Source organism: Schistocerca piceifrons, chromosome 1 (assembly GCF_021461385.2).
Source record: "Schistocerca piceifrons isolate TAMUIC-IGC-003096 chromosome 1, iqSchPice1.1, whole genome shotgun sequence".
Lineage (NCBI taxonomy): Eukaryota > Metazoa > Arthropoda > Insecta > Orthoptera > Acrididae > Schistocerca > Schistocerca piceifrons.
The window spans coordinates 709,258,898-709,284,187 of NC_060138.1; the positions used below are offsets into that span (position 1 = coordinate 709,258,898).

The 25,290-nt window shown below is 40.8% G+C and overlaps 1 protein-coding gene across 2 annotated transcripts in view; it reads right to left on the reverse strand.

Moving 5' to 3' along the window:
- The window catches only part of LOC124710820 (SWI/SNF complex subunit SMARCC2), an 86,620-nt gene that overhangs the window by 2,786 nt on the left and 58,544 nt on the right, over window positions 1-25,290 (reverse strand). For both annotated transcript variants that reach the window (XM_047240957.1, XM_047240956.1), the window contains exons 13-14: window positions 5,472-5,629; window positions 5,271-5,366 (exon numbers count right to left, since the gene is read on the reverse strand). In XM_047240957.1, the coding sequence (XP_047096913.1) occupies window positions 5,271-5,366; window positions 5,472-5,629 (254 nt within the window). The remainder of the gene's footprint in view (window positions 1-5,270; window positions 5,367-5,471; window positions 5,630-25,290) is intronic.

The window sequence follows — 25,290 nt, forward strand, 5'->3', positions numbered from 1 at the left end:
GTTCTGGCCTTGTGAAATGGACAGTCAGCCTGCTGTAAGATGCCATCAATATAGGGAAAGACACAATGCACGACAGTATGCAGGCAATCCACAATACTGTTCATACACTCTAACAGCTGTCCTGGTGTCTTTGATTACTACAACAGATCCCATGGAACTCCAAGTAATGTCCCCCATAATACAATATTGCCTCCACTGGCCTGTGTACATGACTATGTGAATGTTTCCAATATCCATTCGCCTGTATGACGACATATCCAAGCGTGACCACGGAACTAGTATAACAAGAAAGTTATACATCTGATCACACAACATATTTTCACTGTTCCAGAGTCCAATCTCTACAATCCAGTGCAATCATAACTGACAATGCTGTTAGGAAAACATAGGGGTCACCTTCTACTGAGCCCCAAGTTCAACAACTTGCACTGAGCAAGTGCTCCTAAACAGTTTTACTCAGTCATCAGAGCTGCCACAGATTGCTTCATGTCCTTTTTTATGGTGCTTACTTCTGGTTTCACTATTCTTCAACCACTTTCCATAGTTGCTCAAAGCAGTAACACACAAACAGCTAACCAGCTTTATCATATCCAAGATGCTTGTTCCCAGGTGCCAGGACACAATCATCTGCTCTTTGTCATAGTTGAAACAAATACTAACAAAGAGATAGAGGGGCTGGCCAGTACTTACCTCCGCTCAGTACAGCCGATAGATACACAAAAAGCAGAACCGAAAATTTACATTCCTAGCTTTCGGAACAAATGTTCCTTCATCAGGGAGGAGAGAGGGGAAAGAAAGGGAAGAAGGGAAAGTGGATTCAGTTACTCACAACCCAAGTTATGAAGCAACAGGGAAAGGAAAACAGGGAGGGTAGCAAGGATGGAGGCATGGTTGTCAGGGGGAAGCCAAAGATATTCTACTGTAAGTACTGTGCCAGCTTCAAACCAAAGAGGATGCATACAGAAGTAAAGAGGTATACAGTATAAAGATAAACACAACTATGTAGGATGAAAAGATGCGTGAATGGCTAAAGACGAAAGGAAAAGAGGAGAAGACTGAAGAGTAAATGGGAGTGAGGTTGTTTAACGTAGGTTCAGTCCAGGGGGATGGCGGGATGAAAGGATGTGTCGGAGTGCAAGTTCCCATCTCGGCAGTTCAGAGGGACTGGTGTTGGATGGGAGAAGCCAAATGGCACATACGGTGTAGCAGGTTCCTAGGTCCCTAGAATTATGCTGGAGGGCATGCTCTGCTACTGGGTATTGGACATCTCCTAGACGGACAGTCTGTGTCCGTTCATGCGCTTAGCCAGTTTAGTTGTTGTCATACCGATGTAAAAGGCTGTGCAGTGCAGGCATGTCAGCTGATAAATGACATGTGTAGTTTCACGCGTGGCCCTGCCTTGAATTGTGTATGTTTTACCAGTAGCGGGGCTGGAGCAGGTGGTTGTGGGGGGATGCATGGGGCAAGTTTTGCAGCGGGGTCGGTTACAGCGGTAGGAAACGCTGGGTAGAGAAGGTAGTCTGGGAATATTGTAGGGTTTAACAAGGATGTTACGGAGGTTAGGGGGGCGACGAAAGGCAACTCTGGGTGGTGTGGGGAGAATTTTGTCAAGGGATGATCTCATTTCAAGTGTTGACTTGAGAAAGTCATATCCCTGGCGGAGTAATTTGTTGATGTATTCAAGGCCAGGATAATACTGGGTGACAAGGGGGATGCTTCTGTGTGGTCTGGGGGTAGGAACATTGTTGTTGGACGGGGAGGAATGTATTGCTCGGGAGATCTGTTTGTGGACAAGGTCTGCAGGATAGTTGCGGGAGAGGAAAGCACTGGTCAGGTTATTGGTGTAATTGTTGAGGGATTCATCACTGGAGCAGATACGTTTGCCATGAATACCTAGGCTGTAGGGAAGGGAACGTTTGATGTGGAATGGATGGCAGCTATCAAAGTGAAGGTACTGTAGTTTGTTTGTGGGTTTGATATGGACAGAGGTGTGGATGTGAGCTTCAACAAGATGAAGGTCAACATCCAGGAAGGTGGCTTGGGTTTTGGAGAAGGAGCAGGTGAAATTCAGATTCGAAAAGGAGGTGAGGTTATGGAGGAAATTAAGAGTGTTTCTTCACCATGAGTCCAGACCACAAAGATGTCATCTATACACCCATACCAGGCCAGGGGAAGCAGCTGTTGGGTCTTCAGGAAAGCCTCCTCCATGCTCCCCATGAAGAGGTTAGCATAGGACGGAGCCATCCTGGTTCCCATGGCCGTTCCCCTGACTTGTTTGTAGGTCTGGCCTTCAAAAGTGAAGTAATTATGGGTTAGGATGAAGTTGGTAAGAGTGATAAGGAACGAGGTTTTTGGAAGATCTTCGGGTGGGTGTTGGGAGAGGTAGTGCTCAAAGGCAGAGAGACCATGGGTATGTGGGATGTTTGTGTAAAGGGATGTAGCATCTATGGTGACAAGAAAGGTTTCAGGTGGGAGAGGAGTGGGAATGGATTTGAGGCATTCTAGGAAGTGGTTTATGCCTTTGATGTACGATGGGAGTGTGCGGGTGATAGGTTGGAGGTGTTGGTCTACCAGAGCTGAGATATGTTCTGTTGGGGCTTTGAAGCCTGCTACAATGGGACAGCCAGGATGGTTCTCTTTGTGGATTTTGGGTAATGGGTAGAAGGTAGGAGTATGGGGCTCAGGTGGAGTGAGTAAGTCTATGGAAGCCGTTGTGAGGCATTGTGAGGGACCTTGGATTTTTAGGATTTTCTGCAGCTAAGTCTGGATGGAGGGAATGGGATCCTGGGTAACAGCTTTGTAGGTTGAGGTGTCGGAGAGTTGACGCAATCCTTCTGCCGCATACTCCACACGGTCAAGTACCACAGTTGTGGAGCCTTTATCTGCCGGGAGGATGACAATAGAGCGGTCTGTTTTCAGCTCCTTAATGGCACGGGATTCAGCTGGGGTGATGTTGGGGGTTGTCGGGATGTTCTTCAAGAAGGACTGGGAGGCAACACTGGATGTGAGGAATTCCTGAAATGTCTGCAAGGGATGGTTTTTGGGGGAGGGGAGGAGGATCCCTTTGAGAAGGCAGTCGGAACTGTTCTAGACAGGGTTCAACACTGGGTCTAGTATTTGGGGGCTGTGTTTGGGTAGTGAAGTGATATTTCCAGTTGAGGTTCCGGGTGAATGAGAGGAGATCTTTAACCAGGGCGGTGTGGTTGAATTTAGGCGTGGGGCTAAAGGTTAAGCCTTTTGATAGAACAGATGTCTCTGGAGGAGAGAGGGATCTGGATGAGAGGTTTAGAACTGAATTGGGACTGGTGATATGTGGCATTTGACTGTGGTTATAGTTGAGATGTGGTCTGTGTGGGGTATGTGCTGGGATGGGAAGGTTGAGTAGGGTGGCTAGGCTAGGTTTGTTGGCTATGAGGGGGGGTTTGTTGAAGGTTCTGTTGTGGTTGGTGTTTGTGAAGGATAGGGAGAGGGACCCCACTTCTTAGGTGTTGCACTAGCACTGTGGATAGTTTCTTCAGGTGGTGTGTGGCATGGAACTCAAGTTTGCAGCTGGCTTCTAGGATGGTGTTCCTGAGTGTGTTCTCCAAGCAAGGGCTTGGGAGGTGGATGACTTTGAAGAGAGATAGGAGCTGTTGGGAGTGGTGGTTACATGAAGTAGTGTACAGATTCAGGACAAGTTGGGTAAGGGCTAAGGATTGAAGGTTCTGGAAGTCCAGGAGAGACTGGTGGAAGGAGGAATTGCACCCAGAGATGGGAACTTTTAAGGTAAGTCCTTTAGGGGTAATTCCAAAGGTTAAGCAGGACCGGAGGAAAAGTATGTGGGATTGCAGTTTGGCTACGGTGAATGCATGTTTCCGGAATGAATGTAAATAATGTGGTATAGGATTAGGGTACATAGTGGGTAACTGGTGGGTAGGGAAATTAAATAACTAAAGTTAAAATAGTAATCATAAGAAGGAATAAAACACGGAGGGAAGGACGAGAAAGAAAGAAATTGTGTTGGTTATGTTCAATACCAAAGGAAGATCACTAAATAAGAAAAATACGGAAAAAGTTGACCAGACCAAGCAAGTATGTCCAGATCAGGGCAGTTGCTCAAAAATTGAGATAGGGAGTGCCGCAAAAAAGATCGCGCGTGCCGCAAAAAAGATCGCGTGTGCTGCAAAAAACATCGCGGTTGGCGGAGAAATGTCCCAAAAAAATTTTCCTGTGGCAGAGAAAGATAGCCAATGACACAAAATTATCGCCAGCAACACGAAATCGACGGAAATGGATGATACTGGTAGGTGTGGAAGGGATTGTTGGCAGTGATTGTTGGCTGGAAAACAGCGAATAACAAACGTTAAAACTATGGAATGTTAAATAAATAAATCAATAAATAAAAAGAGAGAAGTGGACTATAAACGGAACAAGATAACAGGAGGAAAATGAAACTAGCACAGTTGGTGACAAAACTATTTATTTATGTATATATAAAACACTGAAGAAGAGAAAGTGTTTAGATGACAGATGTAAGTGATAGCTAACAAAAGGGACAAAACAATGAAGGATGTGGACCATATAGGTGATCTAAACGATTAATGGAAAATCTCATATAAAGATATGAAACAAATACTAACAAAGAGATAGAGGGGCTGGCCAGTACTTACCTCCGCTCAGTACAGCCGATAGATAAACAAAAAGCAGAACCGAAAATTTACGTTCCTAGCTTTCGGAACAAATGTTCCTTCATCAGGGACGAGAGAGGGGAAAGAAAGGGAAGAAGGGAAGGTGGATTCAGTTACTCACAACCCAGGTTATGAAGCAACAGGGCAAGGAAAACAGGGAGGGTAGCAAGGATGGAGGCATGGTTGTCAGGGGGAAGCCAAAGATATTCTACTGTAAGTACTGTGCCAGCTTCAAACCAAAGAGGATGCATACAGAAGTAAAGAGGTATACAGTATAAATATAAACACAACTATGTAGGATGAAAAGATGCGTGAAGGGCTATGTCAGTCAGTTTCCCCATATGCTGTCTAAATCATCACTAGAATGACTCCCCATATGTGTCTGCTTCCCCTATATGCTTTCTTACTGTATAGACTTTTCTTACAGTGTAATGTGCCCACAATGCCAACCATATAACATTCAGTCTCAGGGTGGACAGTGGTCTTGGTGTACATCGGCGTGTGTAGTAAAAATGCAGCTCTACTGTTCTGGATCAGTAGGCCAACACAATACCCAATGAGAATCAAAGTAACTAAAAACACATTGAGGGTGTGTTAACAAACCTGTGCTAATCCTGCAGAGGGATCAAATTTGCCTTCAGTGGATGAGGCTTCAACATTCTTGACATGAGCATCCATTAGAGCAGCAGGAACCTCATCCTGGAAACAGGAATTCCAGTTTCATATGAAGTATCAGGAATACACTATTTAGTAACAATCATGTTTTGCAGTGGCAAGGGGGAAAAAATAACAAAAAACCCTCACCTTGATACTTGCAAATTCTTCCATTGCTGCCTTTGCTGCAGATGCTGCAACCCTTGGATCAACTACAGAAGCTAAAAATGCTACTGTTGACATAATTGGATTACCAGCTTTGCTGAATGGAATTGGCTGATATGCTAATGGGCCCAATGCTCCACCACCTGTAACATTACATTTGTGATTAAGCAAATTTTAGATGGACAATTTTAAGAGTGGTTGCATAATAAAGAAATAACTAGTTTCTATTTACTTTCCTTTTTTCTATTACAACTGCTAGTTTAACAGTCAGAGGGTCACAGACACATCTAAAAGATTTTAAATGCACTTAATATAAGCTTTATTTTTCCAAGGTTTGCACTCTAACAGCAAACAGATCAAAGCACCAAATAATTCATAACAATTTGTACTATGTATAATTTCATTCTAAGGAAACATTTTATTTGTCTGATTTTCTTTGGGATCTCTGTTTCTGAAACGCACAGAACATGTTTGGATTTAGCATGGTTCTGCGTTGATAGCACACCTAGTTTTCTAACTATAAAGTAATTTCCGATTTTATCTGTTATGTAGGAACCTTTTACCTATTCAAGATTTTGCAATTGCTTAGGTCTTTTGGCAATGGAGTCCAACACAATGGTGCATGTAATAACTTAGGGACGACCATCAGCTTATGAAATATAATTTGCATTCTTATCCCCTTTGCTAAGGAGTGGCGATATATGATACAGTCTCCCAAGCTCCACAAGTTATACTGCTGCAAACACTGCCAGTGGCATTGCTTTCTACCATAACAAGATACTTTAGGTCAAGCAGAATCAAAGCTTAGACTGCACTATATAATATAGCCTTGTGCTGTAAATTCGGTATGCTTATTCCAGCCAGATGGCATTTGGATGCCACAAGAGAATCAGTCTTACTGTGACTATGGCAACACAACTGTTTATGAATTAGGCACAGGCTATGGCTGGCCTTGTTCATGTATTCTGTTCTGTCACTTGACTATGGTTAGTGTTGGCATACTCTTATCAGTGCCTCAAGAATATTCTGTCTTGTATTTAATAAATTGTGTTATACACACAACAGTACAATCTGAATCTTTTTTCTTGCTTCCCCTTCATAAGGTATTGCAATAGTGTCACATTTCCTCTAATCTGATCTATTTGTCTTCCTTTTAAGCTTTATGTCACACCCAACAAAATGGAAATGTTGCACTTGCTCCAGTTTAAGTCAGATGATATTTGATCAAAGAATATCATAACTTTGGTTTTGTTTGCTGAAATTCTTAAATTATAATTTGAGATTATTCGACATTGTTTGTACAATTCCATTTGCAGTCTATCTTTATTTTGATTCATTATTACTTATATGTTTAAAAAAAGCAGGGAAAAATTCGCCTGACACTTTCCAAAAAGGCAGTTTCCATTCCTTCTAAACCAGGAAACTGATCTATCCCCCCTCCCAATAGTACACAAAACATGTCAGAAAATGGCTGCAGAAACAACGGAAAAAGCATGCCAATTTAAAAGAATACAAAACCTCCAAGACTGACAAAATTTTTCAAAAGCTCAAAATTTAATGTGGACTTCAGTGGAAGATGCTTTTAATAGTTTCCACAACAAAATTCTGCTACAAAATCTAGCAAAAAATCGGAAGAGATCCTGGTCATATATAAAGTAACCAGCAGCAGGACACAGCAATACCTTCAATGTGAGGCAGCAACGGTAATGTTACCGATAACAGTATCACTAAAGCAAAGTTAATAAATACCATTTTCTGAAATTCCTTCACCAAAGAAGATGAAGTAAATATTCCAGGATTCGAATCCAAATCTGCTGTCCACATGAGTAACTTAGAAGTACATATCTTTGGTGTAGTACAGCAACTCAAATCATTTAATACAGGCAAGTCTTCTGGACCAGGTTGTACACCATTTACCTTTCAGACTGTGCTGATATAATAGCTCTTTACTTAACAATCATATATAAGTGCTCACTCAACAAAAGATCCATACCTAAAGGTTGGAAAGTTGCAACAGTCACACCAATGTTCACAAAAGGAAATAGGAGTAATCCACTAAATTACAGACCCATATCAATACATTAAATTAAAACCCCTTCCACTGATGTGGACTTGCAGTAGGATTTTGGACTATATACTGTGTTCAAACATTATGAATTACCTTGAGTTAAATAATATACTAACACGTGGTCATCACGGATTCAGAAAACACAGCTAGCTCTTTATTCTCATGAAGTAATGAGTGCTATCAACAGGGTATCTCAAACTGATCTCATATTTCTACATTTCCAGAGTCCTGAAGGCTTCTGATACTATTCTTCACAAGCAGCTTCTCACTAAACTGGGTGCCTACGGAGTATCATGTCAGTTGTGTGACTGGAGTCATGATTTCTTGTCAGAAATGTCATGTTGTTATTGTTGTTGTGGTGGTCTTCAGTCCTGAGACTGGCTTGATGCAGCTCTCTATGCTACTCTATCCTGTGCAAGGTTCTTCATCTCCCAGTACCTACTGCCGCCTACATCCTTCTGAATCTGCTTAGTGTATTCATCTCTTGGTCTCCCTCTACGATTTTTACCCTCCACGCTGCCCTCCAGTACTAAATTGGTGATCCCTTGATGCCTCAGAACATGTTCTACCAACCGATCCCTTCTTCTAGTCAAGTTATGCCACAAACTCCTCTTCTCCCCAATTCTGCTCAATACCTCCTCATTAGTTATGTGATCTACCCATCTAATCTTCAGCATTCTTCTGTAGCACCACATTTCGAAAGCTTCTATTCTCTTCTTGCCTAAACTATTTATTGTCCTTGTTTCCCTTCCATACACGGCTACACTCCATACAAATACTTTCAGAAATGATTTCCTGACACTTAAATCTATACTCGATGTTAACAAATTTCTCTTCTTCAGAAACGCTTTCCTTGCCATTGCCAGTCTACATTTTATATCCTCTCTACTTCGACCATTATCAGTTATTTTGCTCCCCAAATAGCAAAACTCCTTTATTACTTTAAGTGCCTCATTTCCTAATCTAATTCCCTCAGGATCACCCAACTTAATTCGACTACATTCCATTATCCTCGCTTTGCTTTTGTTGATGTTCATCTTATACCCTCCTTTCAAGACACTGTCCATTCCATTCAACCGCTCTTGCAAGTCCTTTGCTGTCTCTTACAGAATTACAATGTTATCAGCGAACCTCAAAGTTTTTATTTCTTCTCCATGGATTTTAATACCTACTCCGAATTTTTCTTTTGTTTCCTTTACTGCTTGCTCAATATACAGATTGAATAGCATCGGCGATAGGCTACAACCCTGTCTCACTCCCTTCTCAACCACTGTTTCCCTTTCATGCCCCTTGACTCTTATAACTGCCATCTGGTTTCTGTACAAATTGTAAATAGCCTTTCGCTCCCTGTATTTTACCCCTGCCACCTTCACAATTTGAAAGAGAGTATTCCAGTCAACATTGTCAAAAGCTTTCTCTAAGTATACAAATGCTAGAAATGTAGGTTTGCTTTTCCTTAATCTTTCTTCTAAGATTAGTCGTAGGGTCAGTATTGCCTCACGTATTCCAACATTTCTACAAAATCCAAACTGATCTTCCCCGAGGTCGGCTTCAACCAGTTTTTCCATTCGGCTGTAAAGAATTCGCATTAGTATTTTGCAGCTGTGACTTATTAAACTGATAGTTCGGTAATTTTCGCATCTGTCAACACCTGCTATCTTTGGGACTGGAATTATTATATTCTTCTTGAAGTCTGAGGGAATTTCGCCTGTCTCATACATCTTGCTCACCAGATGGTAGAGTTTTGTCAGGACTGGCTCTCCCAAGGCTGTCAGTAGTTCTAATGGAATGTTGTCTACTCCCGGGGCCTTGTTTCGACTCAGGTCTTTCAGTGCTCTGTCAAACTCTTCACGCAGTATCTTATCTCCCATTTCATCTTCATCTACACCCTCTTCCATTTCCATAATATTGTCCTGAAGTACATCGCCCTTGTATAGACCCTCTATATACTCCTTCCACCTTTCTGCTTTCCCTTCTTTGCTTAGAACTTGGTTTCCATCTTAGCTCTTGATATTCATGCAAGTGGTTCTCTTTTCTCCAAAGGTCTCTTTAATTTTCCTGTAGGCAGTATCTATCTTACTCCTCGTGAGATAAGCCTCTACATCCTTACATTTGTCCTCTAGCCATCCCTGCTTAGCCATTTTGCACTTCCTGTCAATCTCATTTTTGAGACGTTTGTATTCCTTTTTGCCTACTTCATTTATTGTATTTTTGTATTTTCTCCTTTCATCAATTAAATCCAGTATCTCTTCTGTTACCCAAGGATTTCTACTAGCCCTCGTTTTTTTACCTACTTGATCCTCTGCTGCCTTCACTATTTCATCCCTCAAAGCTACCCATTCTTCTTCTACTGTATTTCTTTTCCCCATTCCTGTCAATTGTTCCCTTATGCTCTCCCTGAAACTCTGTACAACCTCTGGTTCTTTCAGTTTATCCAGGTCCCATCTCTTTAAATTCCCACCTTTTTCCAGTTCCTTCAGTTTTAATCTACAGTTCATAACCAGTAGATTGTGGTCAGAGTCCACATCTGCCCCTGGAAATGTCTTACAATTTAAAACCTGGTTCTTAAATATCTGTCTTACCATTATATAATCTATCTGAAACCTTTTAGTATCTCCAGGGTTCTTCCATGTATACAACCTTCTTTCATGATTCTTCAACCAAGTGTTAGCTATCAGAAATGTCATGGTTCACAGTAATTAACAGACTGTCACCAATTAAAATGGATGTGATATGTCGTGTTCCTCAAGGAAATCATATATGCACTCTGTTGTTCCTAATAAATGATTTAGGAGACAATCTCAGCAGTCATCTTAGACTGCTCACAAATGCTGCTGTCATTTACAGTCAAGTGAAGTCATCATAAGGTCAAAACCAAATGCAAAATCATTTAAGTAAGAAATGTGTATGGTGTGAAAAGTGGCAATGGACCTTAAATTATGGAAAGAATGAGGTTATCCACACGAATACTAAAAGCAATCCACTGAATTTCAGTTTTAAAATAAATCACACAAAGCTAAGAGATTTCAGTTAAACTAAATAGTTAGGTAAGATAAGATAATTTTATTGTCATGAGGCCATTATAGAAACAGACAAATTTTTTATACAGCATTATCATTACATTAGTATGGGATGTCAGTGGTTACCTTAGATTCTGTGTCACAGTAAAAAATACTCTTAATTCATGAATGGGTTTGGCAAAAGCTGTTTATTTAATCTGTGGAAACTTATTAAATAGTTTTACCCACTTGTTCATAGCTACTGACTGTGTCTGATAGTCTATAGTAACAATACCAGAGACGGAAAGTTGCTACTCACCATATAGCAGAGAAGCTGAGTCATGATAGGCACAATACTCAAATCCTTAGGCCCATCCCAGAACCTCTCCCCAGAGTCCACTCTCTACTTACTCCTACCACTCCCCGCACTCCCACCTTCTACATGCTTCCTAAAGTCCATAAACCCAACCACCCAGGATGCCCTATTGTGGCCGGTTACTGTGCCCCCACTGAGAGAATCTCTGCTCTTGTAGACCAACACCTTCAACCTATTACCCGGAACCTATCCTCCTATATAAAAGATACCAACCACTTCCTCGACCGACTCTCCACAATTCCTTTCCCTTTATCGCATGGTGCCCTGCTCGTCACTATTGATGCCACCTCCCTGTACACTAACATTCCTAATGCCCACAGCCTTACTGTTATCAAACACTACCTTTGCAGACGCCCTATGGATTCCAAACCAGCAACCTCCTTCTTAGTCTCCATGACCAACTATATCCTCACCCACAATTACTTCTCCTTTGAAGGCATTACCTACAAACAAATCCGTGATACAGCTATAAGCACCCGCATGGCACCATCCCATGCTATCCTATTCATCGGCCATCTAGGGGAATCCTTCCTAAAAACCCAGAATCCTAAACCCCTCACCTGATTCAGATTCATTGATGACATCTTTGCTATCTGGATTGAAGGTGAGGGCATCTTATTTGCATTCCTCCAGAACTTCAACAACTTCTCCCCCATTTGCTCCACCTGGTCCTACTCAACCCAACAAGCCACCTTCCTAGGTGTTGACCTCCACCTCAGAGATGGCTACATCAGTACCTCCGCCCATATCAAACCTACTAACCACCAGCAATACCTCCACTTCAACAGCTGCCACCCATTCCATACAAAGAAGTCCCTTCCGTACAGCCTAGCCACCCGTGGTCATCGGATCTGCAGTGACGAGCAGTCCTTCTCTAAATATACCGAGGGGCTCACTGAAGCCTTCACTGACTGAAAATATCCTCCCATCCTTGTACAAAAACAAATCTCCCGTGCCTTATCTTTCCAGTCTCCCACCACCTCTCAAAGTCCCACAGTCCGGCCACAGAGGAGCATTCCCCTCGTAACTCAGTACTATCTGGGACTGGAGCAACTGAATTACATTCTCTGCCATGCTTTCAATTGCCTCTCGTCATGCCCCGAAGTGAGAAATGTCCTACCCACTATCCTTCCCACTCCTCCTAGTGTGATATTCCACCGTCCACCAAACCTACACAATATACTCGTCCATCCTTACACAACCCCTGCTCCCAACCACTTACCTCATGGCTCATACCCCTGTAATAGACCAAGATGGAAGACCTGTCCCATACATTCTCCTACCACCACCTGCTCCAGTCCAGTCACTAACATCACCTATCCCATCAAAGGCAGGGCTACCTGTGAAACCAGTCATATGATTTACAAGCTAAGCTGCAACCACTGTGCTGCATTCTATGTAGGCATGACTACCAACAAGCTGTCTGTCCGCATGAACGGCCACCGACAAACTATGGCTAAAAAACAAGTGGACCACCCTGTTGCTGAACACGCTGCCAAATATGATGCCCCTCATCTCGATGATTGCTTCATAGCCTGTGCCATATGGATCCTTCCCACCAACACCAGCTTTTCTGAATTGCGCATGTGGGAACTTTCCCTGCAATACATCCTACGTTCCCATAACCCTCCTTTGTTAGTCACTGTCCTCACCCATCCAGCCCCCTCCCTGTTCCCATTCCAGCACTACACAGCCTTCATTTCACCGCCACACCCAGTCTTTTAATTTCTTTCTATTTTTATTTCTCTCCTTTCCTCTACTTACCTCCTCCCCCCTCTGCATCTTCTCTCCTGCCCTCCGTCTAAACTGTAACACTTCACTGTCCGCCACTCCCACCATACTATCCCTCCCCCTCCCCGCCCCAGCCTCCTCCTTATCCCCACCCAGTTGCCATTCCCATCATGCACTGGTGCTGCTGCTCGCAGTGTAGTATCAGTTCTCTGAGACTGCAGACGTGTGTGCAAGTTGCGTTTGCGTGAGTGTGTGTGAGTGTGTGCGCGTTTGTGTATGTGTGTCTACTGCTGGCAAAGGCCTTAATGGCCGAAAGCTATGAGTGTGTGAATCTTTTTATTGTTCCTATCGCGACTCAGCATCTCTACTATATGGTGAGTAGCAACTTTCCTTCTCTGGTACTGTTACATTCCATCCTGGATTTTCCACTGTTTTATAGTCTGTGGTAAGACGTACATATGGATTTATTTTTTCCTTGTGTTGTGACCATGAATATTATTTCTACTTTTTACTTCATGCAAATTCTGTTTTGTACAAATTAACACTTTTGTCTACACAGATAAACAGCCATTATTTTACATTCAGAGAACAAGTGCTTATAATGTGCTTTATGTTGAGAACATGTAATGATTATGATTGCTTTCTCCTACAGAAGTAATACGTTTTGAACATGGTTCAAATTTCCTCAGAGAGTAAGTCCATATGACATATAACTTTGAAAACATGCAAAATAAGATGTTTTAACATAGGCTGCTGGTATGCATTTCATAAGACATCTTAGTAAGTAATTTATTCTAGGCAATTTAACACTAACGTATTTTGTATGTTGCTCACAGGACAATTTGACATCTAAGTATACCTTCACAAACTTTATGTAACTAGGATCATGAATAGGGCTTTTGTCCTTTAGACTAAATACCATTTTTTGTGTTTTGTTCTCATTCAGGAGAAAGCCATTTGACCCACACCAATATGTCAACACAGTCTTTTTAGATTATTCAGATTATGGTTATAATTTAGTACGGTAGTGTCATCGACAAACAGCAGCATACTGGAGCTTATACAAAACAAAGATGGTTCTAATACAGATCCCTGCTGAACTCCCACTTCAATTTGTTTTTCTGTAGACTTTTCTGTGCCAATACACTCAAATTGCCTACAATTTTGGAGATAAGATGTTAATCGTTTTAGGCTGTTACCCCTGATGCCACAGAAATGGAATTTCTGTAGAAGTGTGTCATGTCCTATACAGAGGAAGAGACCTGAGCAAAGCCCTTCTCCACAAATACTTTTAAGAACATATTTAATTATAGAGTCTGTTGCATCAATTATTGATAATTTTTATCTAAATCCATATTTTAGTACATGAAATATTTCAAGTTTTTCAAAATGAGCAGACAGTTGATGGTAAATGATGTATTCTATTATTTTGGCCAGGACTGGAACTATTGATATTGATCAGAAACCTGCATCCTTTTTATACATCAGAACACCCTAGATACGCTCAGCTTCTCTCGAAAGTATCCCTCTGATATACATTCATTTACACACTAAGTCAATGGATAAACAATTGAGTCAATGATTTTCTTCAGCAAGTTGCAAGACATGTCATAAACATCAATGTTACTTGATGACTTGAACTTCCTTACTATTTCTAATACAATACTAGGCTTAATCTCTGAGAAAAGGATTACAATTATGAACAACTTGAAATGGAATGATCACACAGAAAATGTTGTTGGGAAGGCAAACCAAAGACTGTGTTTTATTGGCAGAACACTGCGAAGATGCTTACACTACACTTCTCCATCCTCTGATACAGTTTTGCTGTGCAGTGTGGAAGCCTTACCAGACAGGATTGACGAAGTATATTGAAAAAGTTCAAAGATGGGCAACTCATCTTGTATTTTCATAAGATACGGGAGAGAGTCTTGGATGTGACAGGTGAGATGGCGTGGCAAGCATTAAAACAAAGGCTTTTTCATTGCAATGAGATCTTTTCACGTAATTTCAATCTCTAACTCCCATCTCCAAATGCAAAAATATTTTGTTGATGTTCACCAACATATGGAAAAATAATCATAATAATAAAATAATAGAATCAGATCTCACATGGAGAGATTCAAATGTTTGTTTTTCCTGCAGGTTGTAGGAGGGTGAAATGATAGATAAATAGTGTGAAAATGATTTGATGATACCCACTGCCAGGCACTTAAATGTGAATTTTTGAGTAGCCATGCAGATGCAGATGTAGATACATCAGTACAAAGTATTGTAATATTTCTAGTTTCCAATGCTCATATCTGGTGAAGCGTCCATGTTCTTACTAAATCATCGATACAGCTGTTACATAGCATTGTAGCTATACTGCACAATACTGGTTAATGTTCCTCTCACATAAAATTTTCTTTCTGCATCTACAACAATTTCGTGCTAATACAGATCCTCTCCCCTATCATGCAACAACAACTCATAATACTGCCCCCAACAAATAATGCCACATTTCCAACAAACTCAGTTTGGCCTCCGTGCAACTCCCACTCTGTCTCAACCAGAACCATAATCATACTCTAACATATCACAACCCCAGCAAACATTCAAGTTTATACTTGCTGTACAGATCTCACTCTGCTACAGACATATCTGTTCTAGTGAAAGGCCTAACCTTCAGTATCACAGCAAAACTTAATCACAGGCCCTAAAGACCAACTCTTACTTACACACACACACACACACACACACACACACACACACACACAGAGAGAGAGAGAGAGAGAGAGAGAGAGAGAGAGAGAGAGAGAGACTCAACTGGGAATACCTATACCACAAAGTCCAAATACATATGCAATAAAGTAAGAATCAGATGCTGGCCAAAACATTCCATCCTAAAATCCGAGAGGATTCATATACCCTCATCCAAAAGCAGCTTCTCTTGGTACTGCAGAAATTCTCCACTTGCCGCACCTCCTCCAATTCTTACAATAAAATATCTCTGAAACCTCAAACCATAGTCCTACTTAATCCCAAGGCATCCATGATATGAAGTCAACTATTATCATGCCCCCTAGGGCAAAAACCCCACTAACATGGCATTTGACACTGGACAATTCTTCATTCTTGGACACATTAACATATAAAACTGTTCCTCGTGACTATGCCCTCCATCCAGACTGAGCTGCAGAAAATTCTAATAGTGGCATGCTCTTTACAACTGTCTCCCATAGCAGACTGCAAAACTCTAATTAGACATAACTCAGCTCTGGGAGACCTGCACCTCCAATCCATCATGCAGAGCTTCCCATAATGCATAAAAGGTACTATTCATTTTCCGATGTGTTTCAAATCTATTTCCCTCCCAGCCTCCTTGTATCTACTGATGTAACATCACCATCTCATTTACATAGGACCTTTAATCCCTTGAACACTGTCTACCCCTGTAACCAACTGAAAATCCCAAAAAAAAGTGCCACTTGGTCACTATCACACTAGTGAACTTCATCCTTAGCCATAAGCTCTTCTTCTTTGATGGTGAATACGATGGGTCAGCTAAGTGAACGAGTATAACCTTGTCTTACGTTAACCTTTAGCAGGTCATACGGAAGAGGTATTGCTCAATTGTCAGAATCTGTGCCCCAACTTGGTGCAGATTTAATGATGATATATTTGCAGTATGGACTCACAGTAGCTAAGAACTCATTCAATTTCTGCAAAAGCTTAATTCTCACATGAAATTCATTTGACCTCTATCCAAAACCAAAGCTACCACCTCAGATGTCGACTTCAATCTCATTAAGGCTCGCAACCAAACAGCCACTCATCAAACAAATCTACAGTGAACAACAATACCTTTACCGCAGCTATAACTTTTTCAGGCAAAGTCCTGAATTGTGATCATCTACACCTATTATATTCCCCATACACCTTTTATTGTCCTCTCGCAACATCTTTACCAAATTATGTAATATTCCCAGACCACCATCCATACTGCAAAGTTCTTTTACGAGGTGCATTCAAGTTCTAAGGCCTCCGATTTTTTTTTCTCCGGACTGGAAAGAGATAGAAACATGCGCATTGTTTTAAAATGAGGCCGCGTTCATTGTCAATACGTCCCAGAGATGGCAGCACCGTACGGCAGATGGAATTTTACCGCCAGCGGCGAGAATGAGAACTGTTTTAAATACTTAAAATGGCGACGTTTTCCTTACTTGAACAGCGTGCAATCATTCGTTTTCTGAATTTGCGTGGTGTGGAACCAATTGAAATTCATCGACAGTTGAAGGAGACATGTGGTGATGGAGTTATGGACGTGTCCAAAGTGCGTTCGTGGGTGCGACAGTTTAATAAAGGCAGAACATCGTGTGACAACAAACCGAAACAACCTCGGGCTCGCACAAGCCGGTCTGACGACATGATCGAGAAAGTGGAGAGAATTGTTTCGGGGGATCGCCGAATGACTGTTGAACAGATCGCCTCCAGAGTTGGCATTTCTGTGGGTTCTGTGCACACAATCCTGCATGACGACCTGAAAATGCGAAAAGTGTCATCCAGGTGAGTGCCACGAATGTTGACGGACGACCACATGGCTGCCCGTGTGGCATGTTGCCAAGCAATGTTGACGCGCAACGACAGCATGAATGGGACTTTCTTTTCGTCGGTTGTGACAATGGATGAGACGTGGATGCCATTTTTCAATCCAGAAACAAAGTGCCAGTCAGCTCAATGGAAGTACACAGATTCACCACCACCAAAAAAATTTCGGGTAACCACCAGTGCTGAAAAAATGATGGTGTCCATATTCTGGGACAGCGAGGGCGTAATCCTTACCCATTGCGTTCCAAAGGGCACTACGGTAACAGGTGCGTCCTACGAAAATGTTCTGAAGAACAAATTCCTTCCTGCACTGCAACAAAAACGTCCGGGAAGGGCTACGCGTGTGCTGTTTCACCAAGACAACGCACCCGCACATCGAGCTAACGTTACGCAACAGTTTCTTGGTGATAATAACTTTGAAGTGATTCCTCATGCTCCCTACTCACCTGACCTGGCTCCTAGTGACTTTTGGCATTTTCCAACAATGAAAGACACTCTCCGTGGCCGCACATTCACCAGCCGTGCTGCTATTGCCTCAGCGATTTTCCAGTGGTCAAAATAGACTCCTAAAGAAGCCTTCGCCGCTGCCATGGAATCATGGCGTCAGCGTTGTGAAAAATGTGTACGTCTGCAGGGCGATTACGTCAAGAAGTAACACCAGTTTCATTGATTTCGGGTGAGCAGTTAATTAGAAAAAAAAATCGGAGGCCTTAGAACTTGAATGCACCTCGTACATTGCAAGCATTCCAACTATAAAATCTTACTCTCACACTCAACCCCTACCACAGCCCAGTCCCTCTACTTGCAAGAACAACAACATTAAAGGTAGTGCACATGTGAAACTACTGTTCTTTACCAGGTAACTGGTTCACTGCATGATTTTCTATAAATGGACACACTCAAATGTACAAAGAAGAATCAATTGTCTTGGTGCTTTCCAGTATCCAGCTACTGAGCATGCTATGCAGCATAACTGCTTCACCACACAGGTAATTTGGAATTCTGGAGATGAAACTCTGCTCTCCAGCATATCCTCTCATCACATCCCCTTCTTGAACTTAACCTCTGATAACAGACCAGCCCTATGACAATTGTTAAAATGGTATTTATTATTTACTCGTTTATTGTTATTTTTTCTCCTTCCCTCAATTACTCTCTCCCCTTTTCTTCCTCTTTAGTTTTCCCTTCCCTTCTGCTCCTTAACTGCATATGTCTTCCCAAATTTCATTTTATTTTCCATTTATAATCCATCTTTAGTTCACATTCTGTCCCTACTAACCCACCTCCGTGGCCAAAGCTGCTAACACAAGCTTGTTAGGTGGCACTCAACCCAGGGGTGAGCCAGTGCAAACCCTGGTGGTGGAACAAGTTTTCACTGTCCATATTTGGCTGGCAAAGGAAGAGAGGTTGTGGTATAAGGTTTGTGATCATTAGACTTTGTGTCAATGTCCTGGTTCAAATACCAAACCTCTCTGCAGTGTCTCATGAAGTGATGGCATGTGACACTGTTGATGGTGATCCGTCTGTTGGATGGGGACATTAAGCTTGGTGGCCCCCTTGGAGCTATTCAAAAGGAGTAAGCTATGCGCTGGCAGTGGGTTTCACCCTCTCCCTTCTCTCAACATCACCATACTACACACACACACACACACACACACACACACACACACACACACACACATATGCAGTATTACAAATAGTGTGTAATGGAGTATATTGTTAATGAACAAACTCCACCCCTACTATAAAACATGAACTGACACCGACACAATGTTTCCTCATGATTTAGACACGATATCATCACATATCACAGAATAAACAGATTGACCGTCCTTACGGCGGTGCAGGCAACTGCACAAATAGTTTTTTTTGTCAAACAACAGATGTCGCACACAACACTACATTGCTCATTGACCTGTTTTGATGGTGAAGTATTTGATGAGGGTTTGCTGGCGTTTAGCAGAAGGTCAGTGTCCTCCATGCTGAGTGCATTCAACCTGTAGCCAATTGCAGTTGTAGGTCACAGATTAGCTTTCGTTATTCTGTGGATGAAAATTATTTCTGCTGTAGGTATACTTCTTACAATTATATGCCGAATAAATAGATTAAATGAATCCAAAGTGGTGGTTATAAACATTTCTCTCCATTTAGTTTTTGAATGCAGGCTGTACTGTCACAAAAGCTTTCGGATAAATTGTGTGATTTATGCAGTTGTGTAGTTTACAAACTCATTACCCTCCATGATCTGTTTTGCAGCTCTTTTGATTGGATTATGTGGTAAAAAACCTTCACATGTAGATACGGCACTAGAAACCTTTCTAATTATTCTCAACTTTTTGCATTTAATTGGTTGATTTACTGACTAATTAAACACATATTGCACCCATGCAACTATACATAAACAGTACGGTCAGAAGCCAAATGGTTTTGAGTTCGAAGTCCTGTAGAAAATTGAATTACAGTTGCCTCAGTAATGTGTTTCCTGCTTTGCTCTTTTCTGTTATTAATCACTTGCCAATACAATCATAGCTATTCTCTCTGATTCCTGTTTACCACACGTTAATAACAATAAATTTCTCCAAATACAGGAGGCGATAATCTGTGAGCTGCAGTGCTACACAATAAATGTAGATGACACAAGAACACAAGACACCCACTACTGTTCTACGTACTGTTTTTATCTGACTGCTCCAGCCTGACGTTAAAATGAACACACACACACACACACACACACACACACACACACACACAGTGATTTCCCTGCACCAAACAAATGTAAATGATGAATAACAGGTGTAGAAGGCTCATTACAACCGATAATCAATTAAATGATTTCAGCACAGTTCCTGTAGTAAACAGAAACTGGGTACCTCTGGGTATCATGTCCTGACTCTTTGGATATATGCCTCTACTTTCCATAATGGATATATAGGGGTTAGCTGAATTACAATAATATATATTTTTTACACTGAGACATTAAACAAGCATAAAAAAAGGTTTTGGTTTCCTTTGTCAGTATTTCTGTAGCCTTTCTTACCCACAACCACATTTTGCATACGACTACAATTAGCTGTAACTGGATATCATTTCGTCTATGGACTGAACAACTGTATCTTCAAGAATTCTATTACACACAAAAAGAGAGAGAGAGAGAGAGAGAGAGAGAGAGAGAGAGAGAGAGAGAGAGAGACTGTAAACATCTTCAATATACTGTCAGTATGTCTACTTTTGTCACAAACACAGATTTAACATGTTACCTCCTTTGAGTTAAAGGGGGGAGAATGACAAAGGAAAGACAATGAAATAGATTAGTGCAGTGTACAGATTTTGTGTTTGTCGCTTCAACACAATATAAACAAATGACACATTTTATGGTACTTTCAGTTTTGAGAGAGTTTTATGAAACTTCTCTTTGAACATAGTTCTGAAACTGTAATATAATTTGTATTCAGCAACGTGATTTAAGATCCTCATTTGATGAAAATTTCTTCCCAGCAAGCCAAACTATCAAATTAGGTAACAGGAAGAAGTCACTTGGGTCTAAATCTGGCGAATATGGTGGATGAGGAACCAGTTCAAAGCCAAATTCATGCACTTTCGCCATTGTTACCGCTGATGTGTGGGATGGTGCATTATTATGGTGAAGAGCATTTTTTTGCGTGCCAATCTTGGTCTTTTCTCAGTCAACACAAGTTTCAAACAAGGTGGCAATAAAGTATAATAGGGTCCAGTCATGGTTCTGCCTTTTTCCAAGTAACTGATGAGTGGATTATTCCTTGGGGGAGTGGTTGGGGGAAAAAAAAAAAAAAAAAAAAAAAAAAAAAAAAAGAAGAAGAAGAATTAGTGGTCACGTTACCAACTGGCCACTGTTTTGATTCGGTGTGTAACGATGGATCCAGGTTTGCCAACAGTCACAAATTGGTGCAAAAAGTCTTAAAAATTATTATTAAATGTTGTTATACATTGTGCTGAAATGTTGTGCCAGATGTACTTTTGGTCGACCACGAGCAATTGCAGCACCCATCTCACACACAACTTCCTCATAGCCAATTCTCCGTGCAGGATATTATACACTTGCTCAACTGAGATGGCTAGTCACAGCACACTCTCAAATTTTTGTTCTGGTGTTTTGCACATTACCATTTCACAGATTTTGTCAATGATTTCCCTTCTGGTGAACTCACTAAACAGCCAGAGTGTGCTTTGTCTTTGACGCTTGTCCGACCATGTTTAAATTCATTAATCCAAAAATAAATTGTCTTCAAGACAGTGCAGAACCCGCATCAATTTCATCCAATTCTGCTTTGATTTGTACAACAGTCCAACACATCTAATGAAACCGTTTAACAACAACACAAAACTATTTTCTTAATTTTCTATCGCAGCTGACATACTAATCAATTTTGACGATTGTCGATAATGAATTGTATGCTGTAAATTGTTGAAATTCTTTATACTATCCTTGGAATAATTAAGCTTACCACCCATGAAGGTGCAACAAAATGTTCCATTCTTTCACGGAAATTTATTACACTTGTCAAACAACCCTCATAACAGTCTCTCAGAAAAATGTGAAGTATATACTTATATTTCATTAATAGCTTTGGTAGCTCAAGCAGCGTTAGCTTCATACAAATAACCCTGTTACCAAGTATTCGCTAACAGAACTCTTTATTTTCAAGCTTTTATGGACTAAATTAAACTCTTAGATTTCAATATCATTACATAATTTCTGCATTATATTTCAGTCCTTAAATTCTGACAATGTTGACTCTACTCCACGGATATCTTAAGCCTGGTTAATACTACGTGAACAAACATCAAGGCAAACTGCGTTCTCTCATGTGCAAACATTTGGCAGGAGTGAGAGGAGACATTCCAGTCATGTTTGGCCCATTGTTCACTCGTTATCCACAGTGCCTCTGACGTTTTTCAAAATGTTAAAAAGATTTATAATCTCTTATTTTACGTGACATTATTTCCTTCATAAGTGAAACAAATCCTGTTTATAATCTTGTTTTCCCTTTGCTTAGCTTTTCCACAACAAGAAACAACTTACTAGCGAATGCGTAATCTCAATGCTTGCAAGTGTTTGTGGACGACATTCTCATTCTGTGTTCTCTTCCATTCACTACTGTGTTATGCATAGAGAAACAGACACCAAGTAATATGATAGAATGGCAGAGAGCACTAACGAACTGCTCACTTGGGCCTGGTTTCCACAGAGGGTGGTGTTAACAATGGTGGGCGAGTGTGAAAAAACATTTGGTCGTGTTCGGTACACATTTGCTGTGTTTGCTCATGTTCACCTACTTGTCAGTCTTTTTTGCGAAATATCATCAAAGGAAACTCACGTCCTCTCCACTTAGGTGCTAGTGTCTTCTGTTCTTTTGTGTGCCAACACCTTTATGGTGACCATTTGTAATTAATGCTTTGCTCTTAAATTTCCTCCTCAAGCATACTGATGAACCAGAGAAAGGCATCAACTGACTTATATGCAAAGTTCTAGAGTAATGCTAAAGAAGGCTGGAGCTGCAGGTTTCAAGTGCACCTTGATGCATTTCACGATTACATAAAAATTCAGACACCTACATACTTATTTTCTTACTTCTATCTGTTTCCTTTTTCAAAAACAACAGGCACAATGATCTTATTCAGTATCTAATATTTACAGAGTTGGCACAAGTTTCCCCGAGTGAAAGTCCCTGATATTTCCCCAATTTCCAGACAATTTTTACTATTTTTCCCTGTCAAATTTTGACATCTCAAGGATAAGTTAAAACGTAAGTTGAAAGTCTGTCTTTGCATCTACGGTACAACAAACAATAGTGCAGACAAGGAAATATCTAACGAAAACTTGCAAGCAGATGATGTTTCCTGATTTGAGCAAGAATATTATTTACTAATATCAGCATCTTTTGTAATGAACTATTTTTAGATGGAGAAAGCAAGCCAAATGGTATGTGTTTTTCATTTAGACTACTGATGTTATTTTATTTCATTTAAAAAAAAAAAAAACACCTTTGGTGACAATCCCTTGGAGTTACAAGACAGATTTAAAATACCTTAAGTGATTTCAGAAATAACCTCAGAAAAAAGTAGGCCTCTTGAAAGAAGGGTATAATGTGGGGCAGAATTGTGTAAACCTACACTGTAAGTGACTGCAATAAATGTTGGTTCTACTATGTTCATTACTGTCGGTTATTACCCACTGTGTTATATCTGTTATTTTAAAGGTACTTTGTGATTTTTATTTTGAGAAATCTACGAGTACATAGTGACAAACTGTCAGCGATTGACACAATTTTCTTCTTCTTATTGTCCATCCTTTATAACATATAAACTACTTTTGAAGTTCAAAAATGTGCTTGAACGAATAAAGTGTCTATAAAATGCCACACTGTACAACATTCTTGTGATGAGGCAATCGCAATTCCTGAAGTTCATCACCCATGGTCTCTGGCATGCAGATGAGCACCACTATCCTGGGTCCATGAATAAATGATAAAAACCTGCTGCTTTATGCCACACACTAACAGACCTGGCCAGCAAGGAGATTGGGGAGACTAGATCCGACGAGCAGGATCTGCACATTAGTGGAAATCGAATGTCTTCAGATCAGCAGGCATGATTCATTACAGATACCCGCAGAAACGGCCTGTAGTTTTGGTCTGTTGTGGAAATCCACTCATGTGACCAGCTATTCATGAGCCAAAGACAACATGTTGATGAAATGGGACCACAATCATCAATCCATGCAACAAATAACTTGTTCAAATACTCTAAGAATCAATAGTAATGAGTACAGGTAGCAACTCGCCATAAAGATGATTGTTGAGCTGCAGAGGGGCATGTAGAAAAGACAATTAACACACTCACAACTTAATTTTCAGCCACAGTTTTTTTTTCAGAAAATGAGAGCACACACACATCCATACAATCATTCAGACAAAACTCATGCACACATGACCGCCATCTCCGGCTGCTGCTTCTACAGTCTCTGAGAATCAGATCCAATCAAATCACTCCTCATGCCTATCTGCCTCTTGTCGGCAGCTGCTAGGCTAGTGGTAAAAAGTGGTGGTAGCACTGACCGCAAGCTGAGAGGAGTGGTAGGAAGGAGAGAAGCAGTAGTACTGAGGGAGTAGGGAAGCAGTGCACGTACTCAGCTGCACCTAGCCAACAATGACGCATGACACCTCAGTAAACAAACCATTTCATCTACTGAGACAAGAACAAGATTTTTCCAGTTTTTTTTTTCCCCTGACGGGTTTGAAATTCCCTGATTTCCTTGATGTGTTTGAAATTCCCTGATTTCCAGAACCTGTGGCAACACTAACTTACATTGACGCTGTAAGTAATGCTGTTATCATGTGAAACATATGTGAGGATTTAAAAAAGGTCAGGTGTGAGTAAGGCTCATGCACTGAGAGTTCCATACAAACTTTATTATGTATATAGACAGTTCATCCATTCCAGGACTCAAGAATTGTGACCATTTTTGCCTGTTACTGAAATTGATACTGGCAAGATATTGGTCACAAGGATTCCAAGACTTTCAACAGTATTTTAATTTCAATAATATAAATGTGACAAAGTCATGGAGGAGGCAGGCAACCATTAGTATAATAAGCAGTTCTCCATCAGGCTGACTAGGTCGCAATAGTAAAAGTCAAATATCAGGCAAGGAATTAATTTACTGGTCATATGACACATTTTAGAATTTATCCATCATCAGACATCCATGAATGATGATTGCACATTAGCCTGTGAATGTTTCTTTCACACAGAACTTACAACACCTTAGCTACAAGCAATAATTGCCTCTTGATGTCCCATGATGGATAAATTCCGAAACACTTCATATGAACAATAAAATCATTCCTTGCCTGATGTTTGACTTGAACCATTGCAACCCAGTCAGCCTGAATGCAGAAGTACTGATTGCTTTAGTTTCAAGTTTGAAGTCAGCTAACAAATGACAAAAGAAATATTTTTTGTGTGATGTAATTACAAATAATAATTTTCAGATTTTTTCTT